The sequence below is a fragment of the Oncorhynchus keta genome, chromosome 4 (assembly GCF_023373465.1).
Source record: "Oncorhynchus keta strain PuntledgeMale-10-30-2019 chromosome 4, Oket_V2, whole genome shotgun sequence".
NCBI classification, from domain to species: Eukaryota; Metazoa; Chordata; class Actinopteri; order Salmoniformes; family Salmonidae; genus Oncorhynchus; species Oncorhynchus keta.
The window spans coordinates 79748954-79776907 of NC_068424.1; the positions used below are offsets into that span (position 1 = coordinate 79748954).

Here is a 27954-nt window from a genome sequence, read left to right on the forward strand (position 1 = left end):
GATCAAATCAAACTTTATTTATATAGCACCTCCAAAACAATACATTTCTAGACAAATATGAAATTAAGATAGATCAAAGAAGAGAGATAAACAATAGCAAAACAACAGAGGACCTGAGACCGACACCAAGAAGACTCACTCAGGACTGTCAGAGCCTCCGTACCACCCTACTGACAGGACAGGACTGTCAGAGCCTCCGTACCACCCTACTGACAGGACTGTCAGAGCCTCCGTACCACCCTACTGACAGGACAGGACTGTCAGAGCCTCCGTACCACCCTACTGACAGGACTGTCAGAGCCTCCGTACCACCCTACTGACAGGACAGGACTGTCAGGGCCTCCGTACCACCCTACTGACAGGACAGGACTGTCAGGGCCTCCGTACCACCCTACTGACAGGACAGGACTGTCAGGGCCTCCGTACCACCCTACTGACAGGACAGGACTGTCAGGGCCTCCGTACCACCCTACTGACAGGACAGGACTGTCAGGGCCTCCGTACCACCCTACTGACAGGACAGGACTGTCAGGGCCTCCGTACCACCATACTGACAGGACTGTCAGAGCATCCGTACCACCATACTGACAGGGCAGGACTGTCAGGGCCTCCGTACCACCATACTGACAGGACTGTCAGAGCCTCCGTACCACCATACTGACAGGACTGTCAGAGCCTCCGTACCACCATACTGACAGGACTGTCAGAGCCTCCGTACCACCATACTGACAGGACAGGACTATCAGAGCCTCCGTACCACCATACTGACAGGACAGGACTGTCAGAGCCTCCGTACCACCATGCTGACAGGACTGTCAGAGCCTCCGTACCACCCTACTGACAGGACAGGACTATCAGAGCCTCCGTACCACCCTACTGACAGGACAGGACTGTCAGGGCCTCCGTACCACCCTACTGACAGGACAGGACTGTCAGAGCCTCCGTACCACCCTACTGACAGGACAGGACTGTCAGAGCCTCCGTACCACCCTACTGACAGGACAGGACTGTCAGGGCCTCCGTACCACCCTACTGACAGGACAGGACTGTCAGAGCCTCCGTACCACCATGCTGACTGGACAGGACTGTCAGAGCCTCCGTACCACCATGCTGACTGGACAGGACTATCAGAGCCTCCGTACCACCATACTGACAGGACTGTCAGAGCCTCCGTACCACCCTACTGACAGGACAGGACTGTCAGAGCCCCCGTACCACCCTACTGACAGGACTGTCAGAGCCTCCGTACCACCATACTGACAGGACTGTCAGAGCCTCCGTACCACCCTACTGACAGGACAGGACTGTCAGAGCCTCCGTACCACCATGCTGACTGGACAGGACTGTCAGAGCCACCGTACCACCCTACTGACAGGACAGGACTGTCAGAGCCTCCGTACCACCATACTGACAGGACAGGACTGTCAGAGCCTCCGTACCACCATACTGACAGGACTGTCAGAGCCTCCGTACCACCATACTGACAGGACAGGACTGTCAGAGCCTCCGTACCACCCTACTGACAGGACAGGACTGTCAGAGCCTCCGTACCACCATACTGACAGGACAGGACTGTCAGAGCCTCCGTACCACCATGCTGACAGGTCAGGACTGTCAGACCCTCCGTACCACCCTACTGACAGGTCAGGACTGTCAGAGCCTCCGTACCACCCTACTGACAGGTCAGGACTGTCAGAGCCTCCGTACCACCCTACTGACAGGACAGGACTGTCAGAGCCTCTGTACCACCCTGCTGACAGGACAGGACTATCAGAGCCTCCGTACCACCCTACTGACAGGACAGGACTGTCAGAGCCTCCGTACCACCCTACTGACAGGACAGGACTGTCAGGGCCTCCGTACCACCATACTGTCAGGACTGTCAGAGCCTCCGTACCACCATACTGACAGGTCAGGACTGTCAGAGCCTCCGTACCACCATGCTGACAGAACAGGACTGTCAGAGCCTCCGTACCACCCTACTGACAGGACTGTTAGAGCCTCCATACCACCATACTGACAGGACTGTCAGAGCCTCCGTACCACCATACTGACAGGACAGGACTGTCAGAGCCTCCGTACCACCATACTGACAGGACAGGACTGTCAGAGCCTCCGTACCACCATGCTGACAGGACAGGACTGTCAGAGCCTCCGTACCACCATGCTGACAGGACAGGTCTGTCAGAGCCTCCGTACCACCATGCTGACTGGACAGGACTGTCAGAGCCACCGTACCACCCTACTGACAGGACAGGACTGTCAGAGCCTCCGTACCACCATACTGACAGGACAGGACTGTCAGAGCCTCCGTACCACCATACTGACAGGACAGGTCTGTCAGAGCCTCCGTACCACCATGCTGACTGGACAGGACTGTCAGAGCCACCGTACCACCCTACTGACAGGACAGGACTGTCAGAGCCTCCGTACCACCATACTGACAGGACAGGACTGTCAGAGCCTCCGTACCACCATACTGACAGGACAGGACTGTCAGAGCCTCCGTACCACCATACTGACAGGACTGTCAGAGCCTCCGTACCACCATGCTGACAGGTCAGGACTGTCAGAGCCTCCGTACCACCCTACTGACAGGTCAGGACTGTCAGAGCCTCCGTACCACCCTACTGACAGGTCAGGACTGTCAGAGCCTCCGTACCACCCTACTGACAGGACAGGACTGTCAGAGCCTCTGTACCACCCTGCTGACAGGACAGGACTGTCAGAGCCTCTGTACCACCATGCTGACTGGCTACTAATCAAGTCATGTCAAAACAACAGATTTGTCTCTCCAGTTTTGTGGATACTAGATGTATAAAAATAAGGAAAAGTCCTATCTGAATCATACAGGCTGTAGATAGACAGTCTCCCTTGTGTGTCAGTCTCAGTCCCACCGTGTGCCATTGACAGGTCATGTAAGTTATGCTCCCCATCCTATAATGCAAAACTCCATTAAGATTGAGTCAGAGGTGGTGAAACGTTTATAAAAAGCTCAGTGTAGGGGGCTACCGAGTGGGGCAGAAGTCTAAGGTGTTACTACGGTCCTGGGTTCATATCCAGGGCTGTGCCACAACCGACCGTGGTAGGGAGTCCCATAGGACGGCGCACAATTGTCCCAGCGTCGTCCGGGTTAGGAGAGGGTTTGGCCCGGCGTCGTCCGGGTTAGGGGTGGGTTTGGCCCAGCATCGTCCGGGTTAGGGGAAGGTTTGGCCCAGCATCGTCCGGGTTAGGAGAGGGTTTGGCCCAGCATCGTCCGGATTAGGGGAAGGTTTGGCCCAGCGTCGTCCGGGTTAGGAGAGGGTTTGGCCCAGCGTCGTCTTGGTTAGGAGAGGGTTTGGCCGGTGGGGCTTTACTTGGCTCATCACACTCTAGCGACTCCTTGTGGCAGGCCGGGTGCCTGCGGGCTGACCCCTGATGCCAGTTGAATGGTGTTTTCCTCCGACACATTGGTGCGGCTGGCTTCCGGGTTAAGCTGGCGGGTGTTAAGGAGCGCGGTTTGGCAGGTCATGTTTCGAAGGACGTATGGACTCCACCTTCGCCTCTCCTGAGCCCATTGGGGAGTTGCAGCGATGACAAGATTGAACAATTTGGGAGAAAGGGGGGGATAAAATATAGAATAAATAAATAAAATAAGAAAAGCTCAGTGTATAGCCTTGAGGAAATACATCCTAGTTTCCTATCCTTTGGGTGATGAGGCATAGATCATTGACGGTCATATGCCTTGTGACTCTATACCACATCTGTCCGGAATATTCTGTGACTGATATTATTCCCTGTCAATCATTCCCTAACAGCAGGTGTGTGTGTGTGTGTGTGTGTAGTCAGTAATAATCGTGGACATTCCCTGTGCTGACGACTCATGTTGAGCTCCCAGTATTGGAGTTAGTTAGCGGTTGACTCACAACAAAAAGAGACAGAGAAGTTCCTGATATGGGAGAAATGACCAGAGAGAACAGAGAACTAAGGAAATGAAACTCGGGGAGCTGCTTTCAAGCTCTTACATTCATCACCAGGTATGTTTTAACTGTGTCGACTAGAAGTTATGACATATACACACATATACACAGTGCATTTGGAAAGTACTCAGACCCCTTGGGTTTTTTCCACATTTTGTTAGGTTACAGCCTTATTCCTCAAATCAATCTTCACACAATATCCCATAACGACAAAGCAAAAACAGGATTGTAGCAATGTTTGCTAATTTATAAAGCAATTAAACTGAAATATCACATTTACTTAAGTATTCAGACTCTTTCTTCCGGTACTTTGTTGAAGTACCTTTGGCAGCGATTACAGCCTCGAGTCTTCTTGGGTATGACACTACAAGCTTGGCACACCTGTATTTGGAGAGTTTCTCCCATTCTTCTCTGCAGATCCTCTTAAGCTCTGTCAGGTTGGATGGGGAGCGTCGCTGCAAAGCTATTTTCAGGTCTCTCCAGAGATGTTCGATCAGGTTTAAGTCTGGGCTCTGGCTGGGCCACTAAAGGACATTCAGAGACGTATCCAGAAGCCACTTCAGTGTTGTCTTGGCTGTGTGCTTAGGGTCATTGTCCTGTTGGAAGACGAACCTTCGCCCGCAGTCTAAGGTCCAGAGCAGGTTTTCATCAAGGAGAGAATGTTGTTTCTCTGACGAGTGGCTTCAGAGGTCTGATTGGTGGAGTGCTCCACCAATCAGACCTTTGTGGTAGAGTGCTGCAGAGATGTGCCTTTCCAAATCATGTCCAATGAATTGAATTTACCACAGGTGGTCTCCAATCAAGTTGTAGAAACATCTCAAGGATGATCAATGGAAACAGGATGCACCTGAGCTCAATTTTGAGTCTCATCGCAAAGGGTCTGAATATGTATGTAAATAACATGTTTATTTTTTTAAATACATTTAGAAAAATGTCTAAAATCCTGTTTTCGCTTTGTCATTAGGTGGTATTGTGTATACATTGCTGAGGATCTTTATTTATTTCATCTATTTTAGAATAAGTCTGAAACCGAAGGTACTGAATATACACATATTACAATCTTGCTGAATGTGATCCTTCTAGACACAAACAGATACATTGAGTGGTTCTGAATGTAGGCTACACACACACACACACACACCTTTATAGATGAAACTGAATCTAGTACATAAAGAACCTGGATCGTTTCCAAACATCCCATTTGAGCCCCGTTATTGTTAGCTAGCCCCGTGTGAAAATTGGTACTTACCGTCTGGGTATCGGAGGTCTTCTCCATATTCACCACCTCAAACTCTGACAGACCTTCCTAGAAGCACCAAACAGGACAATGACAAACTGTAAATAGATCCAGACTGAACTTCTGGATGGCATTTTTAATGTCTCTGCGTCCAGTGAGAAGGATAGTTAGAGGTAGTTTGGCGAGCCAATGCTAACTAGCATTAGCGCAACGGCACTGGAAGTCTATGAGAACAGCTAGCATGCTGCGCTAACGCTAGTTAGAAACTTCCTTCAAACTACACGTGGATAACATTTTTATGTCTCTACGAGTTCGCCTGACTCCGGGTAAGTAGAAAAAGGGCTTCAAGGCAAAACCACCCCAACTAACCCTTTAACACTAGAACAGATAAAGCAGTCATTTTGATGAATTTGAATGCTCATGAATTTGATTTGTGTCTCTGCCATTTTGTCAGTCTTGCCCCGCTCCGTCCTTGATTTTTCCTAAATAAGTTTATAACACACTGTCGGTGTTAGAATCGTAATATCACAAACAAAACGAGAGTTATAAGCAGTTACAGGAGGGCATGTCATTTTAATGGTTTTCCCCAATCGCCCCTACTTCTCCCAACAGTTAAATTTTTTTATTTCACCTTTATTTAACCAGGTAGGCTAGTTGAGAACAAGTTCTCATTTACAACTGCGACCTGGCCAAGATAAAGCGTAGCAGTGTCAACAGACAAAAACACAGAGTTACACATGGAGTAAACAAACAAGTCAATAACACAGTAGAAAGAAAGAGAGTCTATATACATTGTGTGCAAAAGGCATGAGGAGGTAGGCGAATAATTACAATTTTGCAGATTAACACTGGAGTGATAAATGATCAGATGGTCATGTACAGGTAGAGATACTGGTGTGCAAAAAAGCAGAAAAGTAAATAAATAAAAACAGTATGGGGATGAGGTAGGTAAAATTGGGTGGGCTATTTACCGATAGACTATGTACAGGCGCAGCGATCGGTCAGCTGCTCAGATAGCAGATGTTTAAAGTTGGTGAGGGAGATAAAAGTCTCCAACTTCAGCGATTTTTGCAATTCGTTCCAGTCACAGGCAGCAGAGAACTGGAAGAAAAGGCGGCCAAATGAGGTGTTGGCTTTAGGGACGATCAGTGAGATACACCTGCTGGAGCGCGTGCTACGGGTGGGTGTTGCCATCGTGACCAGTGAACTGAGGTAAGGCGGAGCTTTACCTTGCATGGACTTGTAGATGACCTGGAGCCAGTGGGTCTGGCGACGAATATGTAGCGAGGGCCAGTCGACAAAATATGTAGCGAGGGCCAGCCGACTAGAGCATACAGGTCGCAGTGGTGGGTGGTATAAGGTGCTTTAGTAACAAAACGGATGGCACTGTGATAAACTGCATCCAGTTTGCTGAGTAGAGTATTGGAAGCTATTTTGTAGATGACATCGCCGAAGTCGAGGATCGGTAGGATAGTCAGATTTACTAGGGTAAGTTTGACGGCGTGAGTGAAGGAGGCTTTGTTGCGGAATAGAAAGCAGACTCTAGATTTGATTTTAGATTGGAGATGTTTGATTTGAGTCTGGAAGGAGAATTTACAGTCTAACCAGACACCTAGGTACTTATAGATGACCACATATTCTAGGTCGGAACCATCCAGGGTGGTGATGCTAGTCAGGCGTGCGGGTGCAGGCAGCGAACGGTTGAAAAGCATGCATTTGGTTTTACTAGCGTTTAAGAGCAGTTGGAGGCCACAGAAGGAGTGTTGTATGGCATTGAAGCTCGTTTGGAGGTTAGATAGCACAGTGTCCAAGGAAGGCCCAGAAGTATACAGAATGGTGTCGTCTGAGTAGAGGTGGATCAGGGAATCGCAGCAAGAGCAACATCATTGATATATACAGAGAAAAGAGTCGGCCCGAGAAATGAACCCTGTGGCACCCCCATAGAGACTGACAGAGGACCGGACAACATGCCCTCAGATTTGACACACTGAACCAACAGTAAACAGGGCTACTTCTCCCAGCAGTAAACAGGGCCTGCTCCGCAACTTCTCCCAGCAGTAGACAGGGCTACTTCTCCCAGCAGTAGACAGGGCTACTTCTCCCAGCAGTAGACAGGGCTACTTCTCCCAGCAGTAGACAGGGCTACTTCTCCCAGCAGTAGACAGGGCTACTTCTCCCAGCAGTAGACGGGGCTACTTCTCCCAGCAGTAGACGGGGCTACTTCTCCCAGCAGTAGACGGGGCTACTTCTCCCAGCAGTAGACGGGGCTACTTCTCCCAGCAGTAGACGGGGCTACTTCTCCCAGCAGTAGACGGGGCTACTTCTCCCAGCAGTAGACGGGGCTACTTCTCCCAGCAGTAGACGGGGCTACTTCTCCCAGCAGTAGACGGGGCTACTTCTCCCAGCAGTAGACGGGGCTACTTCTCCCAGCAGTAGACGGGGCTACTTCTCCCAGCAGTAGACGGGGCTACTTCTCCCAGCAGTAGACGGGGCTACTTCTCCCAGCAGTAGACGGGGCTACTTCTCCCAGCAGTAGACGGGGCTACTTCTCCCAGCAGTAGACGGGGCTACTTCTCCCAGCAGTAGACTACTTCTCCCAGCAGTAGACTACTTCTCCCAGCAGTAGACGGGGCTACTTCTCCCAGCAGTAGACGGGGCTACTTCTCCCAGCAGTAGACGGGGCTACTTCTCCCAGCAGTAGACGGGGCTACTTCTCCCAGCAGTAGACGGGGCTACTTCTCCCAGCAGTAGACGGGGCTACTTCTCCCAGCAGTAGACGGGGCTACTTCTCCCAGCAGTAGACGGGGCTACTTCTCCCAGCAGTAGACGGGGCTACTTCTCCCAGCAGTAGACGGGGCTACTTCTCCCAGCAGTAGACGGGGCTACTTCTCCCAGCAGTAGACGGGGCTACTTCTCCCAGCAGTAGACGGGGCTACTTCTCCCAGCAGTAGACGGGGCTACTTCTCCCAGCAGTAGACGGGGCTACTTCTCCCAGCAGTAGACGGGGCTACTTCTCCCAGCAGTAGACGGGGCTACTTCTCCCAGCAGTAGACGGGGCTACTTCTCCCAGCAGTAGACGGGGCTACTTCTCCCAGCAGTAGACGGGGCTACTTCTCCCAGCAGTAGACGGGGCTACTTCTCCCAGCAGTAGACGGGGCTACTTCTCCCAGCAGTAGACGGGGCTACTTCTCCCAGCAGTAGACGGGGCTACTTCTCCCAGCAGTAGACGGGGCTACTTCTCCCAGCAGTAGACGGGGCTACTTCTCCCAGCAGTAGACGGGGCTACTTCTCCCAGCAGTAGACGGGGCTACTTCTCCCAGCAGTAGACGGGGCTACTTCTCCCAGCAGTAGACGGGGCTACTTCTCCCAGCAGTAGACGGGGCTACTTCTCCCAGCAGTAGACGGGGCTACTTCTCCCAGCAGTAGACGGGGCTACTTCTCCCAGCAGTAGACGGGGCTACTTCTCCCAGCAGTAGACGGGGCTACTTCTCCCAGCAGTAGACGGGGCTACTTCTCCCAGCAGTAGACGGGGCTACTTCTCCCAGCAGTAGACGGGGCTACTTCTCCCAGCAGTAGACGGGGCTACTTCTCCCAGCAGTAGACGGGGCTACTTCTCCCAGCAGTAGACGGGGCTACTTCTCCCAGCAGTAGACGGGCTACTTCTCCCAGCAGTAGACGGGGCTACTTCTCCCAGCAGTAGACGGGGCTACTTCTCCCAGCAGTAGACGGGGCTACTTCTCCCAGCAGTAGACGGGGCTACTTCTCCCAGCAGTAGACGGGGCTACTTCTCCCAGCAGTAGACGGGGCTACTTCTCCCAGCAGTAGACAGGGCTACTTCTCCCAGCAGTAGACAGGGCTACTTCTCCCAGCAGTAGACAGGGCTACTTCTCCCAGCAGTAGACAGGGCTACTTCTCCCAGCAGTAGACAGGGCTACTTCTCCCAGCAGTAGACAGGGCTACTTCTCCCAGCAGTAGACAGGGCTACTTCTCCCAGCAGTAGACAGGGCTACTTCTCCCAGCAGTAGACAGGGCTACTTCTCCCAGCAGTAGACAGGGCTACTTCTCCCAGCAGTAAACAGGGCTACTTCTCCCAGCAGTAAACAGGGCTACTTCTCCCAGCAGTAAACAGGGCTACTTCTCCCAGCAGTAAACAGGGCTACTTCTCCCAGCAGTAAACAGGGCTACTTCTCCCAGCAGTAAACAGGGCTACTTCTCCCAGCAGTAAACAGGGCTACTTCTCCCAGCAGTAAACAGGGCTACTTCTCCCAGCAGTAAACAGGGCTACTTCTCCCAGCAGTAAACAGGGCTACTTCTCCCAGCAGTAAACAGGGCTACTTCTCCCAGCAGTAAACAGGGCTACTTCTCCCAGCAGTAAACAGGGCTACTTCTCCCAGCAGTAAACAGGGCTACTTCTCCCAGCAGTAAACAGGGCTACTTCTCCCAGCAGTAAACAGGGCTACTTCTCCCAGCAGTAAACAGGGCTACTTCTCCCAGCAGTAAACAGGGCTACTTCTCCCAGCAGTAAACAGGGCTACTTCTCCCAGCAGTAAACAGGGCTACTTCTCCCAGCAGTAAACAGGGCTACTTCTCCCAGCAGTAAACAGGGCTACTTCTCCCAGCAGTAAACAGGGCTACTTCTCCCAGCAGTAAACAGGGCTACTTCTCCCAGCAGTAAACAGGGCTACTTCTCCCAGCAGTAAACAGGGCTACTTCTCCCAGCAGTAAACAGGGCTACTTCTCCCAGCAGTAAACAGGGCTACTTCTCCCAGCAGTAAACAGGGCTACTTCTCCCAGCAGTAAACAGGGCTACTTCTCCCAGCAGTAAACAGGGCTACTTCTCCCAGCAGTAAACAGGGCTACTTCTCCCAGCAGTAAACAGGGCTACTTCTCCCAGCAGTAAACAGGGCTACTTCTCCCAGCAGTAAACAGGGCTACTTCTCCCAGCAGTAAACAGGGCTACTTCTCCCAGCAGTAAACAGGGCTACTTCTCCCAGCAGTAAACAGGGCTACTTCTCCCAGCAGTAAACAGGGCTACTTCTCCCAGCAGTAAACAGGGCTACTTCTCCCAGCAGTAAACAGGGCTACTTCTCCCAGCAGTAAACAGGGCTACTTCTCCCAGCAGTAAACAGGGCTACTTCTCCCAGCAGTAAACAGGGCTACTTCTCCCAGCAGTAAACAGGGCTACTCCCAGCAGTAAACAGGCTACTTCTCCCAGCAGTAAACAGGGCTACTTCTCCCAGCAGTAAACAGGGCTACTTCTCCCAGCAGTAAACAGGGCTACTTCTCCCAGCAGTAAACAGGGCTACTTCTCCCAGCAGTAAACAGGGCTACTTCTCCCAGCAGTAAACAGGGCTACTTCTCCCAGCAGTAAACAGGGCTACTTCTCCCAGCAGTAAACAGGGCTACTTCTCCCAGCAGTAAACAGGGCTACTTCTCCCAGCAGTAAACAGGGCTACTTCTCCCAGCAGTAAACAGGGCTACTTCTCCCAGCAGTAAACAGGGCTACTTCTCCCAGCAGTAAACAGGGCTACTTCTCCCAGCAGTAAACAGGGCTACTTCTCCCAGCAGTAAACAGGGCTACTTCTCCCAGCAGTAAACAGGGCTACTTCTCCCAGCAGTAAACAGGGCTACTTCTCCCAGCAGTAAACAGGGCTACTTCTCCCAGCAGTAAACAGGGCTACTTCTCCCAGCAGTAAACAGGGCTACTTCTCCCAGCAGTAAACAGGGCTACTTCTCCCAGCAGTAAACAGGGCTACTTCTCCCAGCAGTAAACAGGGCTACTTCTCCCAGCAGTAAACAGGGCTACTTCTCCCAGCAGTAAACAGGGCTACTTCTCCCAGCAGTAAACAGGGCTACTTCTCCCAGCAGTAAACAGGGCTACTTCTCCCAGCAGTAAACAGGGCTACTTCTCCCAGCAGTAAACAGGGCTACTTCTCCCAGCAGTAAACAGGGCTACTTCTCCCAGCAGTAAACAGGGCTACTCCCAGCAGTAAACAGGGCTACTTCTCCCAGCAGTAAACAGGGCTACTTCTCCCAGCAGTAAACAGGGCTACTTCTCCCAGCAGTAAACAGGGCTACTTCTCCCAGCAGTAAACAGGGCTACTTCTCCCAGCAGTAAACAGGGCTACTTCTCCCAGCAGTAAACAGGGCTACTTCTCCCAGCAGTAAACAGGGCTACTTCTCCCAGCAGTAAACAGGGCTACTTCTCCCAGTAAACAGGGCTACTTCTCCCAGCAGTAAACAGGGCTACTTCTCCCAGCAGTAAACAGGGCTACTTCTCCCAGCAGTAAACAGGGCTACTTCTCCCAGCAGTAAACAGGGCTACTTCTCCCAGCAGTAAACAGGGCTACTTCTCCCAGCAGTAAACAGGGCTACTTCTCCCAGCAGTAAACAGGGCTACTTCTCCCAGCAGTAAACAGGGCTACTTCTCCCAGCAGTAAACAGGGCTACTTCTCCCAGCAGTAAACAGGGCTACTTCTCCCAGCAGTAGACAGGGCTACTTCTCCCAGCAGTAAACAGGGCTACTTCTCCCAGCAGTAAACAGGGCTACTTCTCCCAGCAGTAAACAGGGCTACTTCTCCCAGCAGTAAACAGGGCTACTTCTCCCAGCAGTAAACAGGGCTACTTCTCCAAGCAGTAAACAGGGCTACTTCTCCAAGCAGTAAACAGGGCTACTTCTCCCAGCAGTTGAAAGTGCAGTGCCCAGATGATAATCACCCTGATAATTGCCTTGAAACTGAACCTAAACTAATTTTACACATAACAGATTAAACTAATGTAGTATCCTGAGGGAAATGGGTGAGTTGATGAGCGAGGGGTCAACAAACCATGCCTAATAATATATTCATTAATTGTGAATTTCGAACACTGTGAGCCATTGTTAAATCTCTAAAATGGTATGTACCCTATATCAGTCCACTGAATCCCAGCCGTCTTATCAGTCAACTCTGGACTACTGGGAGCAGGCTACAAAGTGAGAGTGTGTGTGTAATTGTACATGCTGAACAGCTTTCAATATCTAGGAAAATATCCATATTAGGCCGCAGGTGAGGGAGTGTCAGAGAATGTGGTGAGGAGGCTTGTTGGTATCTTAGGTTGGCACCATGGACAACTTCTTAACTTCACTGTCATTCGGCAAAAAAGTTGCTTGCAAAGAAAACAAGTCCGTCTGGCACCATGAACAAAGTGAGAAGGGAGCTCCCTCCCTCCCTCCCTCTCTGAACATAAAGCACCTGCACAGCCGTTGTACAACGGTGCTGAAGAATGACCAGTGTAACTAACCCTGGCAGTGTAACTAACCCTAACCCTGGCAGTCTGACTAACCCCGGCAGTCTAACTGACCCTACCCCGGCAGTCTGACTGACCCTACCCCGGCAGTCTGACTGACCCTACCCCGGCAGTCTGACTGACCCTACCCCGGCAGTCTGACTGACCCTACCCCGGCAGTCTAACTGACCCTACCCCGGCAGTCTAACTGACCCTACCCCGGCAGTCTAACTGACCCTACCCCGGCAGTCTGACTGACCCTACCCCGGCAGTCTGACTGACCCTACCCCGGCAGTCTGACTGACCCTACCCCGGCAGTCTGACTGACCCTACCCCGGCAGTCTGACTGACCCTACCCCGGCAGTCTAACTGACCCTACCCCGGCAGTCTAACTGACCCTACCCCGGCAGTCTAACTGACCCTACCCCGGCAGTCTAACTGACCCTACCCCGGCAGTCTAACTGACCCTACCCCGACAGTCAAACTGACCCTGGCAGTCTAACTGACCCTTCCCCGGCAGTCTAACTGACCCTTCCCCCGGCAGTCTAACTGACCCTTCCCCGGCAGTCTAACTGACCCTTCCCCGGCAGTCTGACTGACCCTTCCCCGGCAGTCTGACTGACCCTACCCCGGCAGTCTGACTGACCCTACCCCGGCAGTCTGACTGACCCTACCCCGGCAGTCTGACTGACCCTACCCCGGCAGTCTGACTGACCCTACCCCGGCAGTCTGACTGACCCTACCCCGGCAGTCTGACTGACCCTACCCCGGCAGTCTGACTGACCCTACCCCGGCAGTCTGACTGACCCTACCCCGGCAGTCTGACTGACCCTACCCCGGCAGTCTGACTGACCCTACCCCGGCAGTCTGACTGACCCTACCCCGGCAGTCTGACTGACCCTACCCCGGCAGTCTGACTGACCCTACCCCGGCAGTCTGACTGACCCTACCCCGGCAGTCTGACTGACCCTACCCCGGCAGTCTGACTGACCCTACCCCGGCAGTCTGACTGACCCTACCCCGGCAGTCTGACTGACCCTACCCCGGCAGTCTGACTGACCCTACCCCGGCAGTCTAACTGACCCTACCCCGGCAGTCTAACTGACCCTACCCCGGCAGTCTAACTGACCCTACCCCGGCAGTCTAACTGACCCTACCCCGGCAGTCTAACTGACCCTACCCCGGCAGTCTAACTGACCCTACCCCGGCAGTCTAACTGACCCTACCCCGGCAGTCTAACTGACTCTACCCCGACAGTCTAACTGACCCTGGCAGTCTAACTGACCCTACCCCGGCAGTCTAACTGACCCTACCCCGACAGTCTAACTGACCCTACCCCGACAGTCTAACTGACCCCGACAGTCTAACTGACCCTGGCAGTCTAACTAACCCTGGCAGTCTAACTAACCCTGGCAGTCTAACTAACCCTGGCAGTCTAACTAACCCTGGCAGTGTAAGACAACAGGACACAAAGAGAGAACCAGAGACTATTGCTACTTTCAGTTAGCCTTTACTGGAAGCCAGAAACCAGTTGGGACAGACCTAAAAGCACCACCTTGACATGTAAATGTTACGTTTCAGATGTAGGCTAATAAGGCTGTACTTAATGTGCTGGACTGCTCAGACCTGATCAATAACATCTAGAAAATATGAAGTACTCTAAAGCTATAAAGTAATATCTGTTCACTTACGCTGGGCTGCTCATGATTTAGGGCCTTCCCCGTTGAGAGACACGGCTGACTCTCTCTCTGGTCGATACTGGGCTGGCGGTGAAGCTTCCCCTGACCTGAAACAGTCAGGAGTCACCGTTATAGGGTTGTTATATAGTCGCAGCACTGTTATATAGTCACACCACAGTTATATGGTCGTTATATAGTCACACCACAGTTACATGGTCATTACATAGTCACACCACAGTTACATGGTCATTACATAGTCACACCACAGTTACATGGTCATTACATAGTCACACCACAGTTATATAGTCACACCACTGTTACAGGGTCGTTATATGGTCACACCACTGTTCCAGGGTCGTTATATAGTCACACCACTGTTACAGGGTCGTTATATAGTCACACCACTGTTACATGGTCGTTATATAGGTCACACCACTGTTCCAGGGTCGTTATATAGTCACACCACTGTTCCAGGATCGTTATATAGTCACACCACTGTTACAGGGTCGTTATAGAGTCACACCACTGTTACAGGGTCGTTATAGAGTCACACCACTGTTCCAGGGTCGTTATAGAGTCACACCACTGTTACAGGGTCGTTATATAGTCACACCACTGTTACAGGGTCGTTATATAGTCACACCACTGTTCCAGGGTCGTTATATAGTCACACCACTGTTACAGGGTCGTTATATAGTCACACCACTGTTCCAGGATCGTTATATAGTCACACCACTGTTACAGGGTCGTTATATAGTCACACCACTGTTCCAGGGTCGTTATATAGTCACACCACTGTTACAGGGTCGTTATATAGTCACACCACTGTTCCAGGGTCGTTATATAGTCACACCACTGTTCCAGGGTCGTTATATAGTCACACCACTGTTACAGGGTCGTTATATAGTCACACCACTGTTCCAGGGTCGTTATATAGTCACACCACTGTTACAGGGTCGTTATATAGTCACACCACTGTTACAGGGTCGTTATATAGTCACACCACTGTTACAGGGTCGTTATATAGTCACACCACTGTTCCAGGGTCGTTATATAGTCACACCACTGTTCCAGGGTCGTTATATAGTCACACCACTGTTACAGGGTCGTTATAGAGTCACACCACTGTTACAGGGTCGTTATAGAGTCACACCACTGTTCCAGGGTCGTTATATAGTCACACCACTGTTCCAGGGTCGTTATATAGTCACACCACTGTTACAGGGTCGTTATAGAGTCACACCACTGTTACAGGGTCGTTATATAGTCACACCACTGTTCCAGGGTCGTTATAGAGTCACACCACTGTTACAGGGTCGTTATATAGTCACACCACTGTTACAGGGTCGTTATAGAGTCACACCACTGTTCCAGGGTCGTTATATAGTCACACCACTGTTACAGGGTCGTTATAGAGTCACACCACTGTTACAGGGTCGTTATATAGTCACACCACTGTTCCAGGGTCGTTATATAGTCACACCACTGTTACAGGGTCGTTATATAGTCACACCACTGTTCCAGGGTCGTTATATAGTCACACCACTGTTCCAGGGTCGTTATATAGTCACACCACTGTTACAGGGTCGTTATAGAGTCACACCACTGTTCCAGGGTCGTTATATAGTTCACTGCCTTGTTCAGGGGCAGAACGACAGATTTTTTACATGTTAGCTAAGGGATGCGATCTAGCAACCTTTCGGTTACTGGCTCAACTCGCTAACCACTAGGCTACCTGCCGTTATATGGTCATTATATAGTGTTAGCAACCGCCTATAGAAACCTCAGGAAAAGCTTGCTGTTACAGGTCCAATGCAGACATTTTTACCTCAATATTAAATTATTTGGTCAATAAGAAACAAAAATTGTTCCTTAGCAAAGAGCAATTTCTCAAGAAAGAATTTTGCTAGGACTGTTTGGGAGTGGTCTGAGTGGGGAGGGAGAAACTGAAAATGTATTGTTGGCAGAGAGATTCTTATTGGTCTAATAACAAATGGACTGCATAGTGATGTCACCATGGAAGGCCAAAACTCCATCCAACTAAAACAGGTTGTAATTTCAGGTGGCCCTGTCAAACAGCTGGCCCTGTCAAACAGCTGGCCCTGTCAAACAGCTGGCAGACTAAAATGGCATTTTCATATTCACAAAATTATTCCAACTCATAGTGTAAATATATAGAAAACACAGGACAATCACGTTTCTCACTGCACTGGGCCATTGATGATAACGTACGGCTGTAAATAATGAATAATCATGTAAGAAACCCATCTCTGATAGCATACCTTGTGTCTCAGTCTGAACAGGTCCTCCCATACACAGACTGGTAGCGAAGCTGGAGGTCGAAGACTTCAGGGCCTCGTTGTCTCTGACCAGCTCCTCTACACGCTGACGCAACTTTGAAGCCTCCCACTGAGACTCCTCCAACAGGTCTCCTACACACCAAACCATTAGTAACAACCCTATTCACAGCAGTAACAACAGGTCTCCTACACACCAAACCATAAGTAACAACCCTATTCACAGCAGTAACAACAGGTCTCCTACACACCAAACCATAAGTAACAACCCTATTCACAGCAGTAACAACAGGTCTCCTACACACCAAACCATAAGTAACAACCCTATTCACAGCAGTAACAACAGGTCTCCTACACACCAAACCATTAGTAACAACAGTACTCACAGCAGTAACAACAGGTCTCCTACACACCAAACCATTAGTAACAACCGTATTCACAGCAGTAACAACAGGTCTCCTACACACCAAACCATTAGTAACAACCCTATTCACAGCAGTAACAACAGGTCTCCTACACACCAAACCATTAGTAACAACCCTATTCACAGCAGTAACAACAGGTCTCCTACACACCAAACCATTAGTAACAACCGTATTCACAGCAGTAACAGGTCTCCTACACACCAAACCATTAGTAACAACCCTATTCACAGCAGTAACAACAGGTCTCCTACACACCAAACCATTAGTAACAACAGGTCTCCTACACACCAAACCATTAGTAACAACCATATTCACAGCAGTAACAGGTCTCCTACACACCAAACCATTAGTAACAACCATATTCACAGCAGTAACAACAGGTCTCCTACACACCAAACCATTAGTAACAACCCTATTCACAGCAGTAACAACAGGTCTCCTACACACCAAACCATTAGTAACAACCCTATTCACAGCAGTAACAACAGGTCTCCTACACACCAAACCATTAGTAACAACAGGTCTCCTACACACCAAACCATTAGTAACAACCATATTCACAGCAGTAACAACAGGTCTCCTACACACCAAACCATTAGTAACAACCCTATTCACAGCAGTAACAACAGGTCTCCTACACACCAAACCATTAGTAACAACCGTATTCACAGCAGTAACAGGTCTCCTACACACCAAACCATTAGTAACAACCCTATTCACAGCAGTAACAACAGGTCTCCTACACACCAAACCATTAGTAACAACCCTATTCACAGCAGTAACAACAGGTCTCCTACACACCAAACCATTAGTAACAACCCTATTCACAGCAGTAACAACAGGTCTCCTACACACCAAACCATTAGTAACAACCGTATTCACAGCAGTAACAACAGGTCTCCTACACACCAAACCATTAGTAACAACCCTATTCACAGCAGTAGCAAACTGCTCCTACACACCAAACCATTAGTAACAACCCTATTCACAGCAATAACAACAGGTCTCCTACACACTAAACCATTAGTAACAACCGTATTCACAGCAGTAACAACAGGTCTCCTACACACACCAAACCATTAGTAACAACCGTATTCAAAGCAGTAACAACAGGTCTCCTACACACCAAACCATTAGTAACAACCGTATTCACAGCAGTAACAAACTGCTCCTACACACCAAACCATTAGTAACAACCCTATTCACAGCAGTAACAACAGGTCTCCTACACACCAAACCATTAGTAACAACCGTATTCACAGCAGTAACAACAGGTCTCCTACACACCAAACCATTAGTAACAACCCTATTCACAGCAGTAACAACAGGTCTCCTACACACCAAACCATTAGTAACAACCGTATTCACAGCAGTAACAAACTGCTCCTACACACCAAACCATTAGTAACAACCATATTCACAGCAGTAACAACAGGTCTCCTACACACCAAACCATTAGTAACAACCCTATTCACAGCAGTAACAAACTGCTCCTACACACCAAACCATTAGTAACAACCATATTCACAGCAGTAACAACAGGTCTCCTACACACCAAACCATTAGTAACAACCGTATTCACAGCAGTAACAACAGGTCTCCTACACACCAAACCATTAGTAACAACCCTATTCACAGCAGTAACAACAGGTCTCCTACACACCAAACCATTAGTAACAACCGTATTCACAGCAGTAACAACAGGTCTCCTACACACCAAACCATTAGTAACAACCCTATTCACAGCAGTAACAACAGGTCTCCTACACACCAGAGACAGCTAGAAACAGCTTGATTTGAAGTAGGCCTAGTCACTTGTTCATTTTGGGTTGTGGCATATAGATGAATATGTTATTCACAGTCTACAGGAGCTATAATACGTGATGGATAGACAGTAGCTAGTGTTTCTGATGACTAACAACTAAATCATGCCGACCCTGAGAACATTACTCATTACAGAGAAACAGCACATAACCAAAGAATGGACTACGCCAACACTCACTAGTCACTACAGAGAAACTCCCTGCAAACATTACAGCACACAGCCAAAGAATGGAATCAGGTCTAACCACATTGTTCCTACAAGGCTATGAGAATGGAATATGTAGCTGTAATGTATAGGTCACAACACTAATCTAGACAGATGAGTGTGACGAGGGTTGTGGTTGTGTAGGGTCTCAGGTCTACAGTGGCATTGGTACAACGTCACAAGTACCTACACTAACACAGATATATGGAGGGGGGTGTTGTTGTTTAAAGAGCTGTAGCCTTACATGGAATATAATCATTTGAAACCCCCCGAACTAAAATCTTACGTAAAGTGGTCAAATGCCTGATTACATTCTGTCCACAAGAGATTAGGATAATAATAGAGAGCTGGTGATCTAGACCAGAGAGGTAGTATATATCAGATTAGGATCATAATAGAGAGCTGGTAGTATATATCAGATTAGGATCATAATAGAGAGCTGGTAGTATATATCAGATTAGGATCATAATAGAGAGCTGGTAGTATATATCAGATTAGGATCATAATAGAGAGCTGGTAGTATATATCAGATTAGGATCATAATAGAGAGCTGGTAGTATATATCAGATTAGGATCATAATAGAGAGCTGGTAGTATATATCAGATTAGGATCATAATAGAGAGCTGGTAGTATATATATCAGATTAGGATCATAATAGAGAGCTGGTAGTATATATCAGATTAGGATCATAATAGAGAGCTGGTAGTATATATCAGATTAGGATCATAATAGAGAGCTGGTAGTATATATCAGATTAGGATCATAATAGAGAGCTGGTAGTATATATCAGATTAGGATCATAATAGAGAGCTGGTAGTATATATCAGATTAGGATCATAATAGAGAGCTGGTAGTATATATCAGATTAGGATCATAATAGAGAGCTGGTGATCTAGACCAGAGAGGTAGTATATATCAGATTAGGATCATAATAAAGAGCTGGTGATCTAGACCAGAGAGATAGTATATATCAGATTAGGATCATAATAGAGAGCTGGTTGTATATATCAGATTAGGATCATAATAGAGAGCTGGTAGTATATATCAGATTAGGATCATAATAGAGAGCTGGTAGTATATATCAGATTAGGATCATAATAGAGAGCTGGTAGTATATATCAGATTAGGATCATAATAAAGAGCTGGTGATCTAGACCAGAGAGGTAGTATATATCAGATTAGGATCATAATAGAGAGCTGGTAGTATATATCATATTAGGATCATATTAGAGAGCTGGTGATCTAGACCAGAGAGGTAGTATATATCAGATTAGGATCATAATAGAGAGCTGGTAGTATATATCAGATTAGGATCATAATAGAGAGCTGGTAGTATATATCAGATTAGGATCATAATAGAGAGCTGGTAGTATATATCAGATTAGGATCATAATAGAGAGCTGGTAGTATATATCAGATTAGGATCATAATAGAGAGCTGGTAGTATATATCAGATTAGGATCATAATAGAGAGCTGGTGATCTAGACCAGAGAGGTAGTATATATCAGATTAGGATCATAATAGAGAGCTGGTAGTATATATCAGATTAGGATCATAATAGAGAGCTGGTTGTATATATTAGATTAGGATCATAATAGAGAGCTGGTAGTATATATCAGATTAGGATCATAATAGAGAGCTGGTAGTATATATCAGATTAGGATCATAATAGAGAGCTGGTGATCTAGACCAGAGAGGTAGTATATATCAGATTAGGATCATAATAAAGAGCTGGTGATCTAGACCAGAGAGGTAGTATATATCAGATTAGGATCATAATAAAGAGCTGGTGATCTAGACCAGAGAGGTAGTATATATCAGATTAGGATCATAATAAAGAGCTGGTGATCTAGACCACAGAGGTAGTATTATATCACAAAAGCAGGTACGGACCTAAGCTCTTGAGTCCCTTCATCCTCTCTCTGAGCACGCTGTTCTCTTCCAGTAGTAGTCTGTAGCTTCCCCCTCCACCGCTGCTGCCCTCCTCCCTGGCCTCTCTGGGCTTAGCCTCACCCCCGCCTGGGTCGTAGATACGATAGGGCCCTTTCCCTTCCATCGCCACTGATTCACTTACCAGGCATGGTGCTGGGAACTGGAGGAACAACAGAACAGAAACATGAATAGAACCAATAGAAAAAGAGAGGCAGAGCTGTGTGGGAGGTTTCAGTTAGGGAATGTGTTTTGACTGTGCTCAGTAACTTCTGTGACAGTATGGGGAAATAGGCTAATGTCATGTTTACCGTTTGTCATGGGAGAACCTATACTTCAGTAGCCAGATCCCAGATCTGTTTTTACCATCACATCAACTCCTTGGCATGGCAATGAGTGACAAGGAGTTAACTAACTGATCTGGTACCAGGCTAAGTCAATAGCTATATCACACAAGGCTAAGGGGGAAACTAATAGACATTGAGATGTTTAACCTGCCATAACAAAATGCATACCACATACATGAGGAAAAGTACTAACTTCATACTGCCTAAGGAGAAGTACTAACCTTATACTACCTAATACAGGAGGAGAAGTACTAACCTCATACTACCTAATACAGGAGGAGAAGTACTAACCTTATACAGGGGAAGACATTTGGTTATATAACAAGCATTGTGTTGGTTCCCCACCCTAAACCATTTACTGGTAAAGAGTAAAGTAAAGAGTCTTTAACGCCACCATCAAAAGGGGATTTCTGCAAAAGCTATTGAGACACAATCATTTGAATGTGTAACTTACACACACCGATGTGTCCAAGTCATTGAGTGATAACAAGGATGTAACAATGCCACACTGGAGAATGGCCCGCAGAAAAACGACCATTGCAATATTTAAACTGAACTTCCAGCCAGACAGATGAGAAACAAAGACATTGTACATCAACCAGATGATTTGAAAGACCCTTGCTAGTGCAGTTGACATCCGTTGCGAAATATAATAATGAAATGAAAGACAAGACATTCTTTTAGAAAACGTCATCATGGATGTTGTCATGAGATGTGATGACATCAACCTCACGTTACAACACCACATCATCATCATCATCATCACCCAACTCACTCTGGCGTCTTTTCGGCCTCTCTTTCTTTCTTCGTTCATTATTGATTAGAAGAGACGGCTAAAGTGTCCAGTCCAGAAAAGATAAAGGTCCCTGATTAGATGACAAACGAGAACAACATCTGTCGCGGTTCAGTAGTTAGTAGCGACATCCGACTGTTACACTAGTCTAGTTAATGTTAATGACTAGCCACGAAGCTAGCTAACGTTAGTCATCGGTTGCTATATGCTAGGATGTTGGAAAACCGTCAGCTAACAAGTAGGACATCAGACTGTTTAGCAAGCTAACATTATGCTTACTTGAACGATGGCTAATTCATATTATCCGTTAGCTAGCTATCTGTCAAAGTATTTCTACAAGATAACCTGGCTAACCCGTTAGCTGATTGTCATGCAAATACTAGCTAACATGACAGATAATATCTTACAGATAACTAACTAACGTTAACTAGCCATTTGCTACGCGTCAAAACCAGTGTGTTTCCTGATAACGTAGCTAGCCAGCTTTAAATTAATTTCATGGTAACCAAAGAACAAAGAGATCGTTGGCTTGTGTTAGCTACCTTTCTGCTTCAGTGGCTCCTTCGATTTGCCCAGACAACCAATTGCGGAAGTGGTCTCTGCTGTAACCTGGGAAAGTCCACCTCGCTCTCGTCTGATGTAAACAGCTGTGGTTGACAACCGGGCCGACCAATGCAGACGCTTGACACAGACTGGTGTAATCTTTAAAGAGACAGTGCAGGGTTTTGCTCCAAACCTTGGTAATGTAGGGATTGGGACTGCACGACTACAGTCAGAGTAAGGCTTTGACCGGTTTACCTTCTACCACCAGGGCTTCAAAGCTACAACGGTTAGCTGAAACAATAACAAAGCAGACAACACACGTTGTTATCACGCCTCTGATATGGACCTGGAGTCATGTCACCATTCTCCAATTCATAGACAGAGCTGTAGATGCAAGGAGGACTGACCATCCATGATATAACTTATTGTTATGAGGCTATAAAGTGTTAGTTTATTCTTAAATTGTTTACAAACATTGGAGTAAAACAAGTTTATATTTCTGGTTCAGATGGGGTAGACAGTTAAACTAATCTCATGAGGCATTTACCAATTGTATTCTTCAAGAATCAATGGGTATATATCATTAATTTATTAGTAAAAAAAAAGGATGTAGCAACTATGGATTCTAGCTATTAGCTCCACACGTCTAGGCAGAGGCTGTAGTACAGTCACACATTCACTACTCCTTTACAGCTCCACACGTCTAGGCAGAGGCTGTAGTACAGTCACACATTCACTACTCCTTTACAGCTCCACACGTCTAGGCAGAGGCTGTAGTACAGTCACACATTCACTACTCCTTTACACCTCCACACGTCTAGGCAGAGGCTGTAGTACAGTCACACATTCACTACTCCTTTACAGCTCCACACATCTAGGCAGAGGCTGTAGTACAGTCACACATTCACTACTCCTTTACAGCTCCACACGTCTAGGCAGAGGCTGTAGTACAGTCACACATTCACTACTCCTTTACAGCTCCACACGTCTAGGCAGAGGCTGTAGTACAGTCACACATTCACTACTCCTTCACAGCTCCACACGTCTAGGCAGAGGCTGTAGTACAGTCACACATTCACTACTCCTTTACAGCTCCACACGTCTAGGCAGAGGCTGTAGTACAGTCACACATTCACTACTCCTTTACAGCTCCACTCCTCTAGAAAGAGGCTGTAGTACAGTCACACATTCACTACTCCTTTACAGCTCCACACGTCTAGGCAGAGGCTGTAGTACAGTCACACATTCACTACTCCTTCACAGCTCCACACGTCTAGGCAGAGGCTGTAGTACAGTCACACATTCACTACTCCTTCACAGCTCCACACCTCTAGGGAGAGGCTGTAGTACAGTCACACATTCACTACTCCTTTACAGCTCCACACCTCTAGAAAGAGGCTGTAGTACAGTCACACATTCACTACTCCTTTACAGCTCCACACGTCTAGGCAGAGGCTGTAGTACAGTCACACATTCACTACTCCTTTACAGCTCCACACGTCTAGGCAGAGGCTGTAGTACAGTCACACATTCACTACTCCTTCACAGCTCCACACGTCTAGGCAGAGGCTGTAGTACAGTCACACATTCACTACTCCTTCACAGCTCCACACCTCTAGGGAGAGGCTGTAGTACAGTCACACATTCACTACTCCTTTACAGCTCCACACCTCTAGAAAGAGGCTGTAGTACAGTCACACATTCACTACTCCTTTACAGCTCCTCAACTCTAGAAAGAGGCTGTCGTACAGTCACACATTCACTACTCCTTTACAGCACACCTCTAGGGAAAGGCTGTAGTACAGTCACATATACTTCACTACTTCTTTAAAAGCTCTACAATAGGCTGAATTATTATTTCCATGATGTTCTATCTATGCACAATGAACTTTGGAACAACCTTGATAAAGATTGGAATCTCATGATGGGTGACCTCCAAACACCTAGATGCAACCAAAACCAATAATGAAAATAAAATCATGCCTAAACATGAACGGCTATTGACCAAAATAGGTGAGACAGTGCGTCTGCACCATAGAGATAGATAGAGCACAAATTTTTGTATCTGTGCCATTATGGCGTCTGTGACCGCATGGGCAGCGTCATTGAGGCTATCTCCATTTTGAAGACATACATTTTCTTCTTCACGATTGGCTGATCCCCCCCTGATGACCCGGTTGGACATGAGTCCTACAGAGTCACCAACAGGGATCAGCCAATGAAGTTGGAAGTCCAACTAGTTGACTACATTAAAATGATGGAAGCCCTAAATTGCGCTGGCCATGCTAACACAGCCTTTTGGCCACTAGAGGCCTCTCTCATTCTCTATGGTCTGTAGGACCCATTGGACACCATATTCAGGGTTGAGGAGTAATGTAATCATAATTTTTTTTTAAACAGTAACTGTAATCAGTTACATTACCAGTAAACATATTGTAGTCAGATTATCGCTACTTTTGAAAAACTAGATGATTACTTCTTGGACTACTTTTACATTCTGAAAGGATGTTTTCTAAATGACATTCAATTCAGCATTGAAAAGAAACGCAAGTTTAAGTTTGTTCCACCTGAGCGAATCTGACTACAAATCAGGGACCACTATGATAACGTACCAAATGTGTTTTATAGATCCTTTTATCTTCTAATTAATACCTCTTAAAGGGAAGGTCATCTGAATGTAATCAGATTACATTACTGAGTTTGGGTAATCCCAAACTGACATTACTGATTGCAATTTTGGACTGGTAACTAGAAACTGTAACAGATTACATTTAGAAAGTAACCTAGCCGGGCTAAAATTAAAATAGCCATCCCTGGCCATAACCAACCTTAAGGCCTACTCCCTGGGGGCGACACAACAGTTCACTCATGTCAGGCCAGGTAACCATCACAATGGTTAGCACACTGCTATCTTTTCATTCTTCCCTTTCCATCAAACCCAGTCGTGTGTCACGCAGACAACCTAGATTCAAACCCAGTTGGGACTAAAGACAATGTTAGCCCGCTGAGTATGGTAGAGCAGAATATAGTAGAATAGTAGAGCAGAATATAGTAGAATAGTAGAGCAGAATATAGTAGAGTACGGTAGAGCAGAATATAGTAGAATAGTAGAGTACGGTAGAGCAGAATATAGTAGAATAGTAGAGTATGGTAGAGCAGAATATAGTAGAATAGTAGAGTAGAATATAGTAGAATAGTAGAGTATGGTAGAGCAGAATATAGTAGAATAGTAGAGTATGGTAGAGCAGAATATAGTAGAATAGTAGAGTAGAATATAGTAGAATAGTAGAGTATGGTAGAGCAGAATATAGTAGAATAGTAGAGTACGGTAGAGCAGAATATAGTAGAATAGTAGAGTATGGTAGAGCAGAATATAGTAGAATAGTAGAGTACGGTAGAGCAGAATATAGTAGAATAGTAGAGTACGGTAGAGCAGAATATAGTAGAATAGTAGAGTACGGTAGAGCAGAATATAGTAGAATAGTAGAGTACGGTAGAGCAGAATATAGTAGAATAGTAGAGTACGGTAGAGCAGAATATAGTAGAATAGTAGAGTATGGTAGAGCAGAATATAGTAGAATAGTAGAGTACGGTAGAGCAGAATATAGTAGAATAGTAGAGTACGGTAGAGCAGAATATAGTAGAATAGTGTACAGTAAAATAGAGTAGAATATAGTACAGTAGAGCAGAATAGAGTACAGTAAAGTAAAATAGAGTAGAATAGAGTACAGTAGAGTACAGTAGAGTAGAATAGAGTAGAGCAGAATAGAGTACAGTAAAGAATAATAGAATAGAGTACAGTACAGTAGAATAGAGTAGAGTAGAGTAGACTAGAGTACAGTAGAGTAGAATAGAGTACAGTAGAGTAGACTAGAGTACAGTAGAGTAGAATAGAGTACAGTAGAGTAGAATAGAGTACAGTAGAATATAATAGAACAGAGTAGAGTATAATACAGTAGAGTATAATATAATAGAGTATAATAGAGTACAGTAGAGTATAATATAATAGAGTATAACAGAATACAGTAGAGTAGAATAGAATAGAGCACAGTAGAGTAGAATAGAATAGAGTAGAGTAGAATAGATGGAGCCAGATCTAACGCAAATCTCCAATCTCCATTGAAATATTTTTTTTAGTCCAGGACTCAGATTCATCTGTCCAGGTGGATACTGGCCCTTGATCTAGTGGCCCGTGGCCATGTGAGAAGTGGGTCGTCAGTTATGAGAAAACAATGAAAATCACGCCAGATCTAACGCAAATCACCATTTTTTTCTTAATTTGTGTCGTTTGAGGACGATTTGGGTCAGTTTCTCATTTCGGTCTTATGCACTCTGGTCATTCAAGTTTCACAAAAACATTTAATAAATTAATATATTTTAAATATCAAAAGTTATCAAAATGTATTTTCTTCTTTGTAGGAATGAACGTCAAAGAATTTGCTGCAATACATGGCTCACTTTTGGCTTCTCCTCAAGCACAAAATACTGTGAAAAGTCCACACCTGGACTGTAGCTTGGTTGGATATGTGCTGAATGGAAGTCTGGAAAAGCTGGCTGATATTTGCACTGTTCAGTATAGGGTTTGTTTTCCATAACTCAGATTTACTGTTAATGCACACCAATAGTAACATGTTTATTTTTGTTTTTTTGGGGGGGGGGGGGTGATTACAGAAATGTCATGTTATAATTTCGGATGTATTTTTTTTATTAATAAACAACAAATATGACCTATAATTACTCTCATACTAAGGTAAGCCATTTTTAAAAAATCTAATCAGTCAAAGAGAAACTATGACATCACATAAAGGGAATTAAATGTTTTTATACCATATTACATTGAGGGCGGCAGGTAGCCTCGTGGTTAGAGCGTTGGGCCAGTAACCGGAAGGTTGCTGGATGGAATCCCAGAGCTGACAAGGTAAAAATCTGTCGTTCTGCCCCTGAACAAGGCAGTTAACCCATTGTTCCTAGGCTGTCATTAAAATGAGGAATTTGTTCTTAACTGACTTTCCTAGTAAAATAAACATCAAAACATATTTATATTTTTGATGTATTTGTCTGAAATAATTATAATTTTAGATTTGAGATTAAATTAACCTATTTAATATTAACAATAATTCACAAATCAAATTGGATTTTATTTTTAAATAACTTGATTCGCCCGTGTACGCACATTAGATTATTCATTCAGCGTTTTGACCAAGTCACAGTTTCAACACAGGACTCTTTATAACCTAGACAAACTCTCTTATAACATCAAACAAAAATGACATCTATATATACAATTTGGAAAAAAGCAAACAAACATAAACTCACCCACACATTGAGCGTGTGTCCGAGAGACGCATTTGAAGGAAATTGGTGAATAGAGGGGGAAGCTATTTCAATGTTTTTAGAGAGACATGGGGAATTCCCACATAGAGAAAAGGGCCTGATGCAGTTCATAGC

The 27954-nt window shown here is 46.5% G+C and overlaps 1 protein-coding gene and 2 long non-coding RNA genes across 14 annotated transcripts in view; 2 read left to right on the forward strand and 1 right to left on the reverse strand.

Annotated features, from left to right (window-relative positions):
- tnip1 (TNFAIP3 interacting protein 1) overlaps positions 1–27946 on the reverse strand; it is a 50246-nt gene extending 22300 nt beyond the window's left edge. For 2 of the 10 annotated variants that reach the window (XM_052517290.1, XM_052517288.1), the window contains exons 1-6: positions 22506–22610; positions 21946–22036; positions 20788–20986; positions 16424–16573; positions 14154–14248; positions 5209–5265 (exon numbers count right to left, since the gene is read on the reverse strand). In XM_052517290.1, the coding sequence (XP_052373250.1) occupies positions 5209–5265; positions 14154–14248; positions 16424–16573; positions 20788–20986; positions 21946–21984 (540 nt within the window). In that variant the 5' untranslated portion in view covers positions 21985–22036; positions 22506–22610. Of the gene's footprint in view, positions 1–5208; positions 5266–14153; positions 14249–16423; positions 16574–20787; positions 20987–21945; positions 22037–22505; positions 22665–27822 lie in introns of those variants that run through there. The other 8 variants (XM_052517309.1, XM_052517293.1, XM_052517299.1 and 5 more) reach the window with 7 other exon arrangements.
- Positions 2–4517, forward strand: LOC127929347 (uncharacterized). Of its 2 annotated transcripts, none has more exons than XR_008134554.1 (3): positions 2–1604; positions 2253–2335; positions 2565–4517. It is a non-coding gene; the product is annotated as an uncharacterized LOC127929347 (long non-coding RNA). The 2 variants fall into 2 exon arrangements; XR_008134564.1 differs by having other exon boundaries at positions 2604–4517.
- On the forward strand, positions 16475–19077 carry LOC127929342 (uncharacterized). 2 transcript variants are annotated; one of them, XR_008134523.1, is made up of 3 exons: positions 16475–16622; positions 17190–17759; positions 17977–19077. It is a non-coding gene; the product is annotated as an uncharacterized LOC127929342 (long non-coding RNA). The 2 variants fall into 2 exon arrangements; XR_008134524.1 differs by having other exon boundaries at positions 16560–16622; positions 17439–17759.
- Positions 27947–27954: the final 8 nt, after the last annotated feature.